Consider the following 16,003-nt stretch of genomic DNA (forward strand, 5'->3'; position numbering starts at 1 on the left):
CTCTAACATATAAACAGAGCTTAGAGAAGACAGTTATGTATTAGAGGAAACTGGAATGCTACCAGTAACTTCACTTTCAGGATCACCATTGGCTCTATAGAGAGATTTTTCGCAGCCTGGCAAAGTAAGGACTACAGTGGCTTCCTAGAGCGACACAGGAAGTCACAGTTGTGGACAGATCTACTATCCTCCCTTCTTTATGTTTCTAGGATGGTCACATATGAACTAGCTGTGCATGAATGTGGTATTCTACCACATGCACTGAGATGTGAGATGGGAGAATATTGAGAGGTTAGGTATAGGAGTAGTCATCCATTTTGTTTTGTACTCCATACCTGTTGGTTCTTTACCTTACTTGAATGCACTGCTGAAGAAGCAGGGGGGTCAGCATTTGTGTGGCAGATGCTAGCAGAAACCTTAACATTTAGCCATAGTTATTCAGCTCATGATTAATCAATAATTATTTTCAAGAATTTAATTCTAGTCCAATTCCCAAAGGTAAGGTAACATTACAATTGGTTAGAGATGATAGGCCACGTACCCCTTCTTCTTTTTCAGTACAATTAGGGCTAAGGAATTTTTGGGAAAACATCTATCTCCAGAGTCCCCACAGAGAAAGTTTGAGTGCAATCTATAGTACCTGGGAAGGTCACCATGATATATTTCTTGAAATATTCCAGCTCAGTCTCCATACTCTCTCTCTTGATCTTGGCCATTAGAGTATATCCCTTGCTAAACTTGTTCTTGAGATATTGAGGACTGCCTAGGCACTGTAGCTTCCCATTCGCCATGATGGCTAGTCTGGTGCACAGCACCTCACATTCCTCCATGCTGGGGAGACAAAAAAGATCAAGGGTAGATCTCCATTCCATGGGAAGCCTGGGACCCAGACATAGGCAGAGGTTATGTTCTATCTCTGGAGAGGCCAGTCTTGGTATTGCAAGTACCCAGGGCCAGGATCATGACTACAAAACAGTTGCTTTCAGGATCAGTGGGTTTAGCACTGAAAGGAAGGGCCAGATGTCTAAATTTGCCATGGGAACTTCTCCCCAGATTCCCTCTGTTCTAAGTTCTAGAGACCACACCCCAGTGACCCATATCTAAGTAATCTCATATATTCCCTCTGTCAGAATTAGAAAGTTCTTTCTCCTGGTGAGCATAAGGACTCCAGGAAGGTCATCAGCCCATATTTCTGGTCCTAATCAAGTAACCATTGTCTCCACCACAGCTCCTATGAGACCCTGAGCAAGGGACTGGTCCACACCTATGGGAGCTCAGGACAATGGCTTTCCCAGATTCACGAGTTCGTGTTATCACATCCCAGAGTAGACGTCGGGCCACAGGATCCATGCCAGTGGATGGTTCATCGAGGAAGATGACTGAAGGAAATCCAATTAGGGCAATAGCGTTGCTTAGCTTCTGTTTAGTGCCACCACTTCAGTAAGACAAAAGCAAAAAGGCAAGGGAAGGGAAAATAGAAAGACAAGATTGTAAATGGCAGTAATTCACAAGGAATTCTTTCCAAAGTCCCAAGGGACACAGTATCCAGGCATGATTTGATGTAAATCTAACAAAAGCAGCAAACTCCAATCTACCCTTTTTGTTTGTCGACATTTTCATTTGAAATGTCAAGAAGTGAGCCTTATTTTGTACATGACCCTGGAAACAATATCTTTGACACTATATGTATAGCTTGGCTATGTAGACATTTAGATTGTCAATAAACACTTTAAAACATTTATTATGTGCTAGGCACTGTGCTAAGTACTGAGCATATGAGAAATCATAGCTTCTGGGGCTTCCTGAGGTGCTTCCAGATGATGGGCATAATACTCTAGGCCTGCCAAGCTCCTGGTCTTACACCAACTACTGATATGCTGGTGCAAGTACCAATAAAACATCCACATGAGAGTCAGAGGACAATCATGAAGCAGCAAGGCAATTTTATTGTAGTTGCTTCTGGAGGAAAAACTCCATTTCTGAAGTTACTTCTCAGCAAAGTGTTGCTTCATCACTGGCCTTTAAAAACTGGAGGTACTAACTGTGGTCAAAGTTATGATTGTTCTCTTAAGAAGCTTAATCTTAGCACATAGCCAAAGCTGTCAATGGCTTTAAATCAATGTGACCATTACTGGGGAAATGGTAATGGACAGAGGTCACTATATTGGATTATTTATTATACTTGTTCATACATTTAATGACCTTGGGATGTGGCTATTACTAAGAAAAACTACCACTATTAGAGAGGGGCAGCAAAGGTGGGTGCAGCAGAAAACAAAGCTGAGTTAGAAGTTATAAAAGACTATGGAAAAAACAAACTGCCCTGCTCTGCTTGAAAGGCCAGCTGCAAACAACTTGAGGGTAAAAAAAATAAGTTGTTTTTCTCAGTATATAAAATCCTTCTAAATTGCTTATTTTAGAGGAATTCTCCCTTTTGAATTTCCTCCCATAGCTTCTTGTTACTAAATAACTCTTCTGACTTGAGCTCTGAATTTTAAGCTATGTGTTTCCCCCCACATTATCATCAATACTTTCTTAATTTTTAAAGTAAATATGTCTGTAATATTTTCTAATTGTTGGGTAGTCTCCCCTCTTGCAGATTTCTTATGAACCAATATCTTGGTGCTCCCCAAACTGTGATACCTTCAGTATGGACCTCTTCTGTGTCTAGTTGTTCTGGCACAGGTGCTATTCTTCCTTTTGTTTTCTTTAGTGTCATTTCTACTTCCTCATACAGCCTATCAGAGACTGTGATGCAAAAATCCAAATATGGAAGCTCCACTCTCATTGACAGGGAAAATAGTTTGTTACTGAAATTTTTGCTGATCATTTCTCTTTTTTTCACTTATTGTTATTTACCCATTTCATCCTTCAATGTTTTCAGCATGATTTGGCAATTAATCATGTATTACACCAAGTTTTCTGTAAAATCATTTTCCTTTCTTTAGTTCTTTATGTTTTATAAGATGATACTGCCTTATTCTTTTCTTTATATTTATTTTATAAGGCAGTACTGCCTCATATTCTTCTTCCGTAAGATTTGGCAAGTGAGTTTATATTCTGTATCAGTATTACCTTTGGCTACTCTTTCTAATAAACTGGTAAAGAAATCAAATGTTTGCTGTCTAAGGCAGTTGCTTTGCTCTTTTGGCCTATTTACTATGGCAATTGCTTGATAATAGGTAAACTTCCAAAGGAAATTACAATAGTTAATATCAACGTCTGTTATTTATCCATTTTGTTTTGTTTTGTTTTGTTCTTCTATCAATAGCTGGTTTAAGTAGTTCAGGTTGGAATGGCAAATTAAAATAACTTAAGATACTACTATACTCAACAGCTCCAATGGATCCATGATGTTCCTCTCAATGATATAGATTATACTTGCCCATTTTGTGTGACTCTTGCTCATTTCTTCCTATAAGTCAACTACAGGAACAACGCTTAACATGCTCGAGGCCTTCATCCATTTCTCTTGAAATTGTGAGGATATTAGTGGAACGTCAGCTGTTCATTATATCAGTCAATCTTTTCTGATCATTCATTTCTTTGATAACATTCTTCATATTTTCTTCTGTATTACATGTTGTAACCTGCCCATTACCTTCGTAGTGTTATAGATGTTGAAATTTGACTTATATTACAGGAGTATTTGGAATCATTAAGAAAATATGAGAGTGTATAAAAAGCATATGTATAGGCAACAACCCAGAAGTGAACTGCTAAAAAAAACTGTCAAGGATAATTTACTAACATCAAATATACACAAAAAACATGGAAAGTTACTGATCTGCACTATTGATTAGAGAAATGAAAATTAAAATAACTCTGAGGCACCACCCCCACACAAATCATATCTGCTACTGTGACAGAAAAGGAAAATGATAAATGTTGGAGAGGATGTGGGAAAATTGGGACACTAATGCATTGTTAGTAGAGTTGTGAACTGATCCAACCATTATGGAGAGCAATTTCAAACTATGCTCAAAGGGCTATAAAACTGTGCACACCCTTTGATCTAGAAATACTACTACTAGGTCTATATCTCAAAGAGATCATAAAAAGGGAAAACGACCCACAAGTGCAAAACTATAACAGCTCTTTTTGTAGTGGCAAAGAATTGGAAATTGAGGGGATGCCCATCCATTGGAGAATGACTGAACAAGTTGTAGCATATGAATGGAATACTATTGTATGATAAGAAATGATGAGAAAGTGGATTTCAGAAAAATCTGGAAAGACTTACATGAATTGATGCTGAGTGAAGTGATCAGAATCAGGAGAACATTGCACGTACTAAAGGCAAAACTGTACATGGTCAACTATGATAGACTTAGGTCTTCTCAGCAATACAATGATCCAAGACAATTCCAGAAGACTCATGATGGAATATGCTATCCACATCCAGAGAAAGAACTGTGGAGTCGGAATGCAGATCGAAGGATACTATTTTCACTTTTTTTGTTTTTTTCTTTCTTGTGGTTTTTCCTTTTGTTCTGATTCATCTTTCACAACATGACTAATATGGAAATATGATTAATATGATCATACATGTATAGCCTATATCAGATTGTATGCCATCTTGGGGAGGGGGGAGAAGAGCGAAGGAGAAAAAATTAGGAACCCAAAATCTTATAAAAGTGAATGATGAAAACTATCTTTACATGTAATTGTAAAAAAAATTACTATTAAATGAGAAAAAGGAAGTTACTGATCTGATAAGTAAAGTCTAGAGTCAGCACCAAAATATCATTGGGAAAGAGGTCCAGGGAATTACCATGATACCAAGATGATAAGAAAAGACAATAAAGAAATCAAGAGAAAATTTTCGTATGCAAAGGTGCATAAATTCCTCTTATAGCATCTAAAAGAATCAGGCAAATAGAACCAAGGCATTACAGAGAAATTTCAACTGAAGCTGTGTACTTTCTGTAATACCTCTGCTGTAATATTCCCTGAACTGGCTATTCAATCAGTTTTTCAGTCAATCCACAACCATTCTTTAAGCACTTACTATGTGTCAGGCACTGTGTTAAACATAGGAGATACAAAGAAAAAGCATAAATAGTTTACAATCTAAGTGAGGAGACAACATGTACATTTTTGGCTATATGCAAAACAGGCACACACATACACAAAGCAAATACAAGTTAATCTTAAAGGAGATAAATTTGTAGCTGAGGGAAAAAGCCTATTAAAGAAGGTTGTATGTTAGCTGAGTGTTGAAGAAAGCAAGGGATTTTAAAAGATGGAGGTGAAGGGGTAGAGCAAAGAGATGGATATGGAAGAGAGACTCTCATATACATGGAATGATAAGTAGACTAGTACAGCTGGATGGTAGAAGATGTAAAGGAGAGTAATGTATAAGAAGACTGGAAAGACAGGTGAAGTTGAGGTTGTAAAGAACTTTAAAAGCCAGACAGATGAATTTATATTTAATCCTAGAGGTAATAAGGAACCACTAGAATTTATGGAATATAGGGGCAACATGATCTAACCTGTGTTTCAGAAATGTAATTTTGGCATCTGTCTATTATCCTCATCAACTATGAACTTTGTAAGAGCATGTGAATGAAACTTTGTGACTAAAATGTTTTGGGAATCAGAGTGCTGAGTCCTAAGTTGTCATCTCATGTTGGTATTTCAAGTCAAATCAACAAGCTTGTATTAAGCATCTACTATGTGCCAGGTACTATGCCAAGTGATGGAGATACACAGAAAGGCAAAAAAGAGTCCTTGCCCTCAAAGACCTCACTGTCTAAAAGGGAGACAAGTGCAAACAAGTTACAGACATTGGATACAGTGGAGATCATTGTAGAGGGAACACCCTAGTATTAAAATGGATGTGGAAAGGTTTGTCGTAGAAGGTAGAATTTTAGTTGGGACCTGAAGGAAGTCAGAGAAGTTCTGAGATAGATGAAAAGTGAGGGCATTTCAGGCAAGGGGGACAACCAGTGAAAATGCTTGGAATTAGGAAATGGTGTGTCAGGTGAAAAATAGCAAGGAGACTGGTGTCATTGGATTGCTGAGTACATGGAGTGGGGGTGGGGTGGTAAGGTAAAAGAGGACTAGAAAGTTAGAAAACATCCAGGATATGATTTCTTAACTAATCTTCAATGTCTTTCTGTATCCCTCAATAGCCAAAGTGTTACCACACGGTCCAGGGGAAGGATACCCTCATGGATTACACGGCTAAGGTCGTAATATCTCAAATTACTTGGTAAGGGTCCTTCAGATGAGGACTATTTTCCTTCAAAGGGGAAATTTCTTGGAAAAGAGTGCCTGGAAAAAGTCTCACCTATAGGTCTTTGTGATCTTGTCTGAATGTGCCTCCATTAGTAACATCCGAAGAATTTGGTCCGCATAACGTTGGATATGAGACTCAGGGATTCCTCGGAGCCGAGCATACATCATTAACATCTCCCTCCCTGTCATATGATCCAGGAGAGCACTGAATTGTGGACAGTAGCCAATTATCTTTCTCACCTGAAATGAAAGGATAGTCTCAGGCAGTAAATCCAAGTTGTAGGCCTGGGCTAAATGAGAAAACCACATTGTTCATGCTAAAACAAAAACAGATAAGGCTGAGGACATAAAATGTCAACTTCCCAAGTCTTTCCCTAGTCAGGCTAACATTGTGCCCCCACCAGCCTTATACTTTGCTACCAGGGCTATGTTTTCAGCTCATACATAGCCCATTGAAATGGTTGGGTAGTATAGGTATTCCCATTAGGATACAGTTCAACTGAGTGATTACTGAGCACTTTCTAGGGACAGAGAATTATTCTAGAAGATACATGTGTAAAAAATAAACCACCACTTCATTCCTTATTGTCAAAGAACTTGCAGTCTTCCAGGAAGTGGATAGCTTTTCTCACCATGAAATCCTATCTTGATCAGAGTAGTTAAATCTTTCACAGTTGATTGTTTTTACAATACTGTGTTTACTGTGCACATTGTTTTCCTGGTCCTCTCACTTTACTTTGCATCAGTTCTTATAAGTGTTCCGAGATTTTTCTGAAACTATCTCTTTCATCATTTCTTACAGCATAATAGTATTCCATCACAAACATACACCACAACTTGTTCATTCCTCAATTGATAGGTATTCCTCAGTTTCCAATTATTTGCCATCATGAAAAGAGCTGCTATGCGTATTTTTGTATGTATGGGTCCTTTCCCTTTATCTCTTATCTATTTGGGATATAGACCTAGTAATAGTATCGCCAGGTAAACAAGTATGCACAGTATTCCATCCCTTTGGATGTAGCTCTAAATTATTCTCTGGAATGGCTAGACCAGTTCATACTTGTACCAATGGTGCATTAGTGCACCTGTTTAACCCACATTTCTTCTAGCATTTGTCATTTTCCTTTCCTGTCATATTAGTCAATCTGGTACTGAAGACTTATTTTAATTTGCATTTCTCTAATTATTAGTGATTTAGAACATTTTTTACATATGACTATTGATAGCTTTGATTTCTTCTTTTGAAAACTGATTGCTCATCTCCTTTGACCATTTATCAATTGATGAATTGCTCTTGTTTTTATAAATTTGGGTCAGTTCCCTATATATTCGAGAAATGAGACCTTTATCAGAGAAATCTGAGGCACAATTTACCCACAATTTTCTGCTTTCCTTCTACATTGGTTATGATCTAAATCTTTTAAATTTAATGTAATCATTTATGTATTTTACCTCCCTTGATCATCTCTGTCTCTTGCTTAGTCATTAATTCTTCCCCTATCCATAGATCTGATAAGTCAATTTTTTTCCGCGCTTCCCTAACTTGCTTATGATATCACCCTTTACATCTAAATCATGTACCCATTTTGAGCTTATCTTGGTATATGGTGTGAGATATTGGTCTATACTTAATTTCTGCCAGACTGTTTTCTAGTTTTTTGTCAAATAGTGAGTTCTTGCTCCAAACAATTGGGTTGATCAAACACTAGTTTACTTTGGTCATTTACTTCTGTATATTGTGTAATTAATCTATTCCACTGATCAACTACTCTGTTTGTTAACCAGTACTAGATTATTTTGACGATTACTGCTTTGTACTATAATTTGAGATCTCCCCACTCCCTACCACCCTGCACTAATTCCCTTGATCTTTTGTTTCTCTAGCTGAAGTTTGCTATTACTTTTTATTAGCATGATAAAATAATTCTTTGGTAGTATGATTTGTACAGCACTGAATAAGTAAATTAGTTTAGGTAGTATTGTCATGTTTATTATATTAGCTTAGTCTCCTCATGAACAATTAATATTTTTCCAATTGTTTAGATCTGTCTTTACTTGTGTGAAAAGTATTTTGTTGCTGTGTTTATATAGTTCCTGGTAGGTAGTTGATATAGTTCCTTGGCAGATAGACTCCCAAGTATTTTATACTGTCTGTAGTTATTTTAAATGGAATTTTACTTTCTGTCTCTTCCTGCAGAATTCTGTTGGTAACATAGAAATGCTGATGATTTATGTCCTTTTCAAAAACCTGCAACTTTGCTAAAGTTGTTCATTGTTTCTATTTGTTTTATAGTTGATTCTCTTGAGTTCTCTAAGTATACCTTCACATCATCTGCAAAAAAGCAAGAGTTTGGTTTCCTAATTGCCTATTGGTTTTTTGGTCTGTTATTTTTATTTATTTTTTATCTGCTCTAGAATTTTACCTTTACCCTGTGTGTACCCCCTTGTTTCAAATGTGTTTCTTGTAAGCAACATATTGTATGCTTATGGCTTATAATCCATTCTGCCTCCATTTTACAGAAGAGTTCATCCCATGCACATTCACATTCACATTTATGATTAGTATCTTTGTCTTTTTCTCCATCCTGTTTCCCACCCCCCATTGATGTTTTTATTTCTCCCTTCTCCCTTCCACTCCTCAAAAGAGTTTTGCTTTTGACCACTGCTTTCCTCAATTTTCCTTCCCTATCGACACCCCTCCCTTATCTTACCCTTTTCCCTTTGCTACTTCTTCCTTCCCTTCTAACCAACTCCCCTTTCCTGCCCCCTTTCTCCTCCTACTGCCTGTAGGACAAGTTTGATTTCTATAGTTATCAGAGTATGTTATTCCCTCCTTGAACCAAAATCGATGAGTAAAGCTGAAACACTGCTCTTCTCACTCCCTTCTTTCCCTCTACTATAATATGTTTTTGTTCCTCTTGATGTGATGTAATTTAACCTTTTATACCTCCCCCTTACCTCTTCTCCCACAATAATTACTTTGTACCCCTTAATTCTGTTTTTTTATCATCACATCAGTTACTGTACATTGACACCCTCAGTCTATGTATATTCCTTTTAATTGTCATAACTGTACCATTCTCAATATTGGTTATACATATACATATATATATATACATAACATATATAAAATATAATCCTATATAAGGATGTAAACAATTTGCCCTTATTGAATAACAGTTTTTTCCCTCATTTACCTTTTTATGTTTCTCTTGGGTTTTGTATTTGAAGATCAAATTTTCCATTGAGCTCTGGCCTTTTCATCAGGAAGGTCCGGAATTCCCTTATTTCTTTGAATGTCTACCTACTTGCCTGCAAAATTATGCTCAGTTTTGCTGGGTAGTTGATTCTTGGTTGTAGTCTTGTAGTCCATGCTCCTTTGCCTTTTAGAATATCATATTCCAATCCTGTCAATCTTTTAATATAGAAGGTGCAAGGTCATGTGTGATGCTGATTGTAGTTGTGCAACATTTGAATTGTTTCTTTCTGGCTGCTTATAGTATTTTCTCCTTGACCTCATAATTCTGGAATTTGGCTACAATATTCCTTGGTGTTTTTACTTTGGGATCTCTTTCAGGGGGTGATGGGTAGATTCTTTTAATGACTATTTTACTTTCTGGTTCTAGGACCTTGGGGCAGTTTTCCTTGATGATTTCTTGGAAGATACTGTCCAGGATATTTTTTTCATCATGGCTTTTTGGCAGACCAATGATTCTTAAATTATCTCTCTTGGGTTTATTTTCCAGGTCAGTTGTTTTTCCAATGAGATATTTTACATTTTCTTCTATTTTTTCATTCTTTTGATTTTGTTTGACTGATTCTTGATGCCTCATAGAGTCATTAGCTTCTACTCACCCAATTATAATTTTTAATGTATCATTTTCTTCAGTTTGCTTTTCCATTTGGCCAATTTTGCTTTTCAAGGAGTTGTTTTCTCCAGTTACGTTTTGTACCCTCTTATCTATTTGACCAATTTTACTTTTTCAAAGATTTGTTCTCATCAGTGATTTTTTCCATTTTTCTTTACCTCTCTAATTTGGTTTTTAAAATCCTCCTTGAGCTCTTCCAGAATGCTCTTTGTGCTTGAGACCAGTTCACATTCCCTTTTGAGGTTTCAGATGTGGGTATGATATCAATGCTGTCCTCTTCTGAATTAGTATTTTGATCTTCCCTGTCTCCATAACAAGAATCAATAGTCCTTGGTTTTCTTGATTGTTTATTCATGATGGTTGGCTTTTAAAGCGGATCTCTGCTTTTGGGGCTCAGGGGGCTCTCTCACAAGCTTATTGTTCTGGGAACTCTAGGCATGGTTCCTGGCTTTGTGTGCTGTGGCCCCTGGTTTTGTGAGGTGTGAGAGAGGGGTGGTCTGGTTACTTGAAGTCTCCCCTTCCCCTAGGGCTGTGCCATTACATGGGTGGCCTCAGCAGTTGTCTGTGTTGGTGTCTGCCACTTCCCCTGGCTGTGCAAAGGCACGTCTGGGGTCCTGCTGTTGACCTTTGGTGGCTCCACCACCACCCCCCTCCAGGGGCTCAGGAACTTCTGCTGTTCTGCTGAGGTGGGGCCTGCTGGGACACCTCTCTTTCTGCACTAGTCTCCTTCTGCTACCACAAGAAGGGCCTTCTCCCCAGTTTCCCGAGTTAAAAGGCTACTGAAGCCCCACTTCTGGCTCCTCTATTCCAGGGTTTATCCAAGGGGAGTATTATTTGGGTGAGGAAGGGAGGGATAAGATCCATTTTACCTGGTCATCATGGCTCCAGAAGTTCAAGATGGTGAGTTTCAAAACTTTAGTCTGTGGGCTGGAAGCCTCAGGAGTAGGTGGTCCCATGGACACAAGCTCTGTGCTGGTGTCTCTTGTATCTCCACCAGACTCCCATCCTGGGCTGAGTGGTCTGGGGATCAACACTGTAGTGAACACTTCTGCTCCTGCTCCTTCTCAGGTATGTTTTAGTTTTGCAGGCCCAGCAATCTCCCAGCCGGGTTCGCTGGCTGGGTTCCACTGCTGCTCCTATTCTTGTGCCACACTCAGACTACTAGTGGCTTTTAACTCTCTCAAATCTGCTCAGATGCACTTTTTTAGAGGTATATGACCGAATTTGTAAAAGAACTCCAGTAAGTCCCTGCTTTCACAGAGACATTTTGGCTCTACTTCTCCATGCAACTCTTGAAGACAATAAACTGCAAAGTAGGTGTTGCCACCAATCTGCCTTGGTAGTGGCCATTTCTTATCAAGAACTCTGTAAAGAATCCCAACTTTCTGCTTCCCTGATTCTCTGCCCCCCTCAGTTCTCCGCAGCTCTCTGGTCTCCGCTCTCTGCTCTGTACTCTCTCTGAAGCTCTCTCTAGTCTCTCCTCAGCTCTCTGAGTTCTGTAGCTCACTAGTCTGCATTTTCTCAGCCCTGTCCAGTTAGTGAGTTATCTTGAAAAAACACCATGAGTACCTGATCCATTTTGTACTCAAAGGCCAAATTTGCCTGTTGTTCCAATTATTTTTTTTTGATTTTTTTTTTAATTTTAATTTATTTATTTAACATATTTGGTTTTCAGCATTGATTTTCACAACAGTTTGAATTACAAATTTTCTACCCATTTCTACCCTCCCCCCCACTCCAAGATGGCTTATATTCTGGTTGCCCTGTTCCCCAGTCAGCCCTCCCCTCTATCACCCCTCTCCCCTTTCATCCCCTTTTCCCTTCCTTTCTTGTAGGGCAAGATAAATTTCTACACCCCATTGCCTGTGTATCTTATTTTTCAGTTGCATGCAATAACTTTTTTTTGAACATCTGATTTTAAAACTTTCAGTTCCAAATTCTCTCCCCTCTTCCCTTCCCACCCACCCTCCCTAAGAAGTCGAGCAATTCAACCTAGGCCACACATGTATCATTATGTATAACCCTTCCACAATACTCATGTTGTGAAAGGCTAACTACATTTTGCTCCTTTTCAACCCATCCCGCTTTATTGAATTTTTTCCCTTGACCCTGTCCCCTTTCCAAAGTGTTTGTTTTGATTACCTCCACCCCCATCTGCCCTCCCCTCCATTATCCCCCCCCTTTTATTTTATTTTTTTTTATCTTCCTCCCTCTTCTTTCCTGTGGGGTAAGATACCCAACTGAGTATGTATGGTATTCCCCCTCAGGCCAAATCTGATGAGAGCAAGGTTCACTCATTCCCCCCTCACCTGCCCTCTTCCCTCCTCCCACAGAACTGCTTCCTCTTGCCACTTTTATGCGAGATAATCGACACCATTCTATCTCTCCCTATCTCCCTCTCTCAGTATGTTGCTCTCTCATCCCTTAATTTCATTTTATTTCTTTTAGATATCGTCCCTTCATCTTCAACTCACCCTGTGTCTGCACTCTCTCTTTTACATATATATATATATAAACACACATATATATATATACACACATACATACACATACATACATAAACACATAGATATATACATACATACACATTCACTTATATATATATACATAAACATATACATATATATATGCATATTCCCTTCAACTACCCTAATACTGAGGTCTCATGAATCATACACATCATCTTTCCATGTAGGAATGTAAACAAAACAGTTCAACTTTAGTAAGTCCCTTGTAATTTCCATTTCTTGATTACCTTTTCATGCTTCTCTTGATTCTTGTGTTTGAAAGTCAAATTTTCTATTCAGTTCTGATCTTTTCACTGAGAAAGCTTGAAAGTCCTCTATTTTATTGAAAATCCATATTTTGCCTTGGAGCATGATACTCAGTTTTGCTGGGTAGGTGATTCTAGGTTTTAATCCTAGCTCCATTGACCTTCGGAATATCGCATTCCAAGCCCTTCGATCTCTTAAGGTAGAAGCTGTCAGATCTTGGGTTATTCTGATTGGGTTTCCACAATACTCAAATTGTTTCTTTCTGGCTGCTTGCAGTATTTTCTCCTTGATCTGGGAGCTCTGGAATTTGGCAGCAATATTCCTAGGAGATTTCTTTTTGGGATCTATTTGAGGAGGCGATCGATGGATTCTTTCAATTTCTATTTTGCCCTGTGGCTCTAGAATATCAGGGCAGTTCTCCTTGATTATTTCTTGAAAGATGGTATCTAGGCTCTTTTTTTGATCATGGCTTTCAGGTAATCCAATAATTTTTAAATTATCTCTCCTGGATCTATTTTCCAGGTCAGTGGTTTTTCCAAGGAGATATTTGACATTGTCTTCCATTTTTCATTCCTTTGGTTCTGTTTTATAATATCCTGATTTCTCATAAAGTCACTAGCTTCCACTTGCTCCAATCTAATTTTTAAAGTAGTATTTTCTTCAGTGGTCTTTTGGACCTCCTTTTCTATTTGGCTAATTCTGCCTTTCAAGGCATTCTTCTCCTCATTGGCTTTTTGGAGCTCTTTTGCCATTTGAGTTAGTCTGTTTTTTAAGGTGTTGTTTTCTTCAGTGTATTTTTCAGTATTTTTTTGGGTCTCCTTTAGCAAGTCATTGACTTGTTTTTCATGGTTTTCTTGCATCCTTCTCATTTCTCTTCCCAATTTTTCCTCTACTTCTCTAACTTGCTTTTCCAAATCCTTTTTGAGGTCTTCTATGGCCTGGGGCCAGTTCATGTTTTTCTTGGAGGCTTTTGTTGTAGGCTCTATGACTTTGTTGTCTTCTTTAGGCTGTATGTTTTGGTCTTCTTTGTCACCAAAAAAAGAATCCAAAGTCTGAGACTGAATCTGGGCGCGTTTTCGCTGCCTGGCCATATTCCCAACCAACTAACTTGACCCTTGAGTTTTTCAGTGGGGTATGACTGCTTGTAGACTAACGAGTTCTATGTTCCACGTTTGGGGGGGAAGGTGCCAGCTCTGTCAGACCCGCACTGCTCCTTCCCCAAGAACCCCCAACCCGAACTTGGCTTAGATCTTCGGCAGGTTGTGCACCCCTGCTCTGATCTGCAACTTAATTCCTCCCACCAGGTGGGCCTGGAGCCGGAAGTAACAACAGCTGTAGCTGCCTCACCTCCGCTGCCCCCGGGGCTGGAAGCCGAACCGCGAACTCCTTCCACTCCCGCAGCTTTTCCCACTAACCTTCTCCGCAGTCTTTGGTGTTTGTGAGTTGAGGGGTCTGGTAACTGCCGCAGCTCACATATTCAGGGCACTAGGGCCCCCTCCACCCGGCTTCTGGTCTGGGTGGTCCACGCCGCTCAGGCTGGGCTCTCCTCCACTCCGTTCCCAGCTCCCAGCTCCCAGCTCCGTGTGGAATAGACCTCACCCAGAGACCATCCAGGCTGTCCTGGGCTGGAGCCCTGCTTCCCTCTGCTGTTCTGTGGGTTCTGCTCTTCTAGAATTGGTTCAGAGCCATTTTTTATAGGTTTTTGGTGGGACTCAGTAACGGAGCTCACTCTAGTCCCTGCTTACCAGGCGCCATCTTGCTCCAATTATTTTTTTATTTCTTTTGTTAGCATTTCAATTTCCTATGATGAATGTAATGTCTTTTAATTTTTTAGTTATGATTTCTAATAGTTGCTATAGGTCTTTATAGTAAATGGCTCAATTTTGACCTCTTTTGCATCAGTGGTTGGAGAATAGACTTGTACTACTGTGATGTTGAATGATTTGCCTTAGATTTGAAAAGATATTCTGTCATTTTTGAGATTATAACTCAGTTTTGCTTTTGTCATCCTTTTATTGGCCATGACGGCTATTTCATCTCTTGCATGGGATTCTTGTCCATAGCAATATATATACATATATATGTATATAGTCACCACATGAATTAAACTCAGGTATTCCCATTCATTTAAGTTTACTGACATCCAAGATGTTTAATCTTTCCATCTTCTGTTTGATCACATCCAGCTTACTTTGGTTCATAGATCTTACATGCCAGGGTCCTCTGTAATTTTATCCTTATAGCATCAGACTTACTTTTCATCATCAGACACATCTGCAGCTGAGCTTCCTTTCAGATTTGGCCCAGCCGCTTCATCAGCACTGGAGCTGCTTGTAGTTGTCCTACACTCTTTCCAGTAGTGGCCTACCGGAAGGGCTCATCTTCTGGTGTCATATCATTTTAGTACTTCCTATGAGGTTTTCTTGGCAAAGATATTGTAGTGTTTTGCCATTTCCTTCTCCAGTGTATCACTTTTGTTAAAATTTTTTACTATGACCTATCTTTGGTAATCCTGCACAGGTAATCCTGCTCATAGTTTCATTGAAGCTATACGAGCTCCTCCACCACAAGCCAGTGATCCAGGAGGGATTATCTGGGGTACCTTCATAGCAAAATGTACTTTCCTTGATTATCTGTATTAATTAAGTCTATTTTTGCTTTTGCTTTGTCTGACGTCATGATGGCTACCCCTGCCTCTTTTTTTTAAACTTCAGTTGAAGCATAATAGATTCTACTCTATCTCCTTATTTTAGTTCTGTGTATGTGTCTTTCAGTTCCAAATGTGTCTCTTGTAAACAACTTATTGTTGATTCTGGTTTCTAATCCATTCTGCTATCTGCTTCCATTTTATGGGTGAATTCATCCAATTCACATTCACAGTTATGATTACTGTGAATTTTCTCTCATCCTATTTTCTTCTGTTTATACTTCTCTTTTTACTCTGTTCCTTCTCAAAAATCTATTTTACTCCTGATCACTGCCTCCCTTAGTCTACCCTCTTTTTTTAAGTCACCCCATCCCTTTCTTTTATCCCCTTCCCCTCATATTTCCCTAGTGGGTAAGATAAATTTCTATACACAACTGAAAGTATATTCTTCCCTCTTTTAACCAATT

At 38.9% G+C, this 16,003-nt stretch overlaps 1 protein-coding gene across 1 annotated transcript in view; it reads right to left on the bottom strand.

The window, feature by feature from the left end:
* Positions 1-16,003, bottom strand: part of LOC118841655 (ATP-binding cassette sub-family A member 3-like) — a 253,568-nt gene that overhangs the window by 11,583 nt on the left and 225,982 nt on the right. The window contains exons 24-26 of the mRNA XM_036749234.1: positions 6,296-6,483; positions 1,265-1,435; positions 641-831 (exon numbers count right to left, since the gene is read on the bottom strand). Coding sequence (XP_036605129.1) covers positions 641-831; positions 1,265-1,435; positions 6,296-6,483 — 550 coding nt within the window. The remainder of the gene's footprint in view (positions 1-640; positions 832-1,264; positions 1,436-6,295; positions 6,484-16,003) is intronic.

The sequence above is a fragment of the Trichosurus vulpecula genome, chromosome 1 (assembly GCF_011100635.1).
Source record: "Trichosurus vulpecula isolate mTriVul1 chromosome 1, mTriVul1.pri, whole genome shotgun sequence".
In the NCBI taxonomy this organism is placed as follows: domain Eukaryota; kingdom Metazoa; phylum Chordata; class Mammalia; order Diprotodontia; family Phalangeridae; genus Trichosurus; species Trichosurus vulpecula.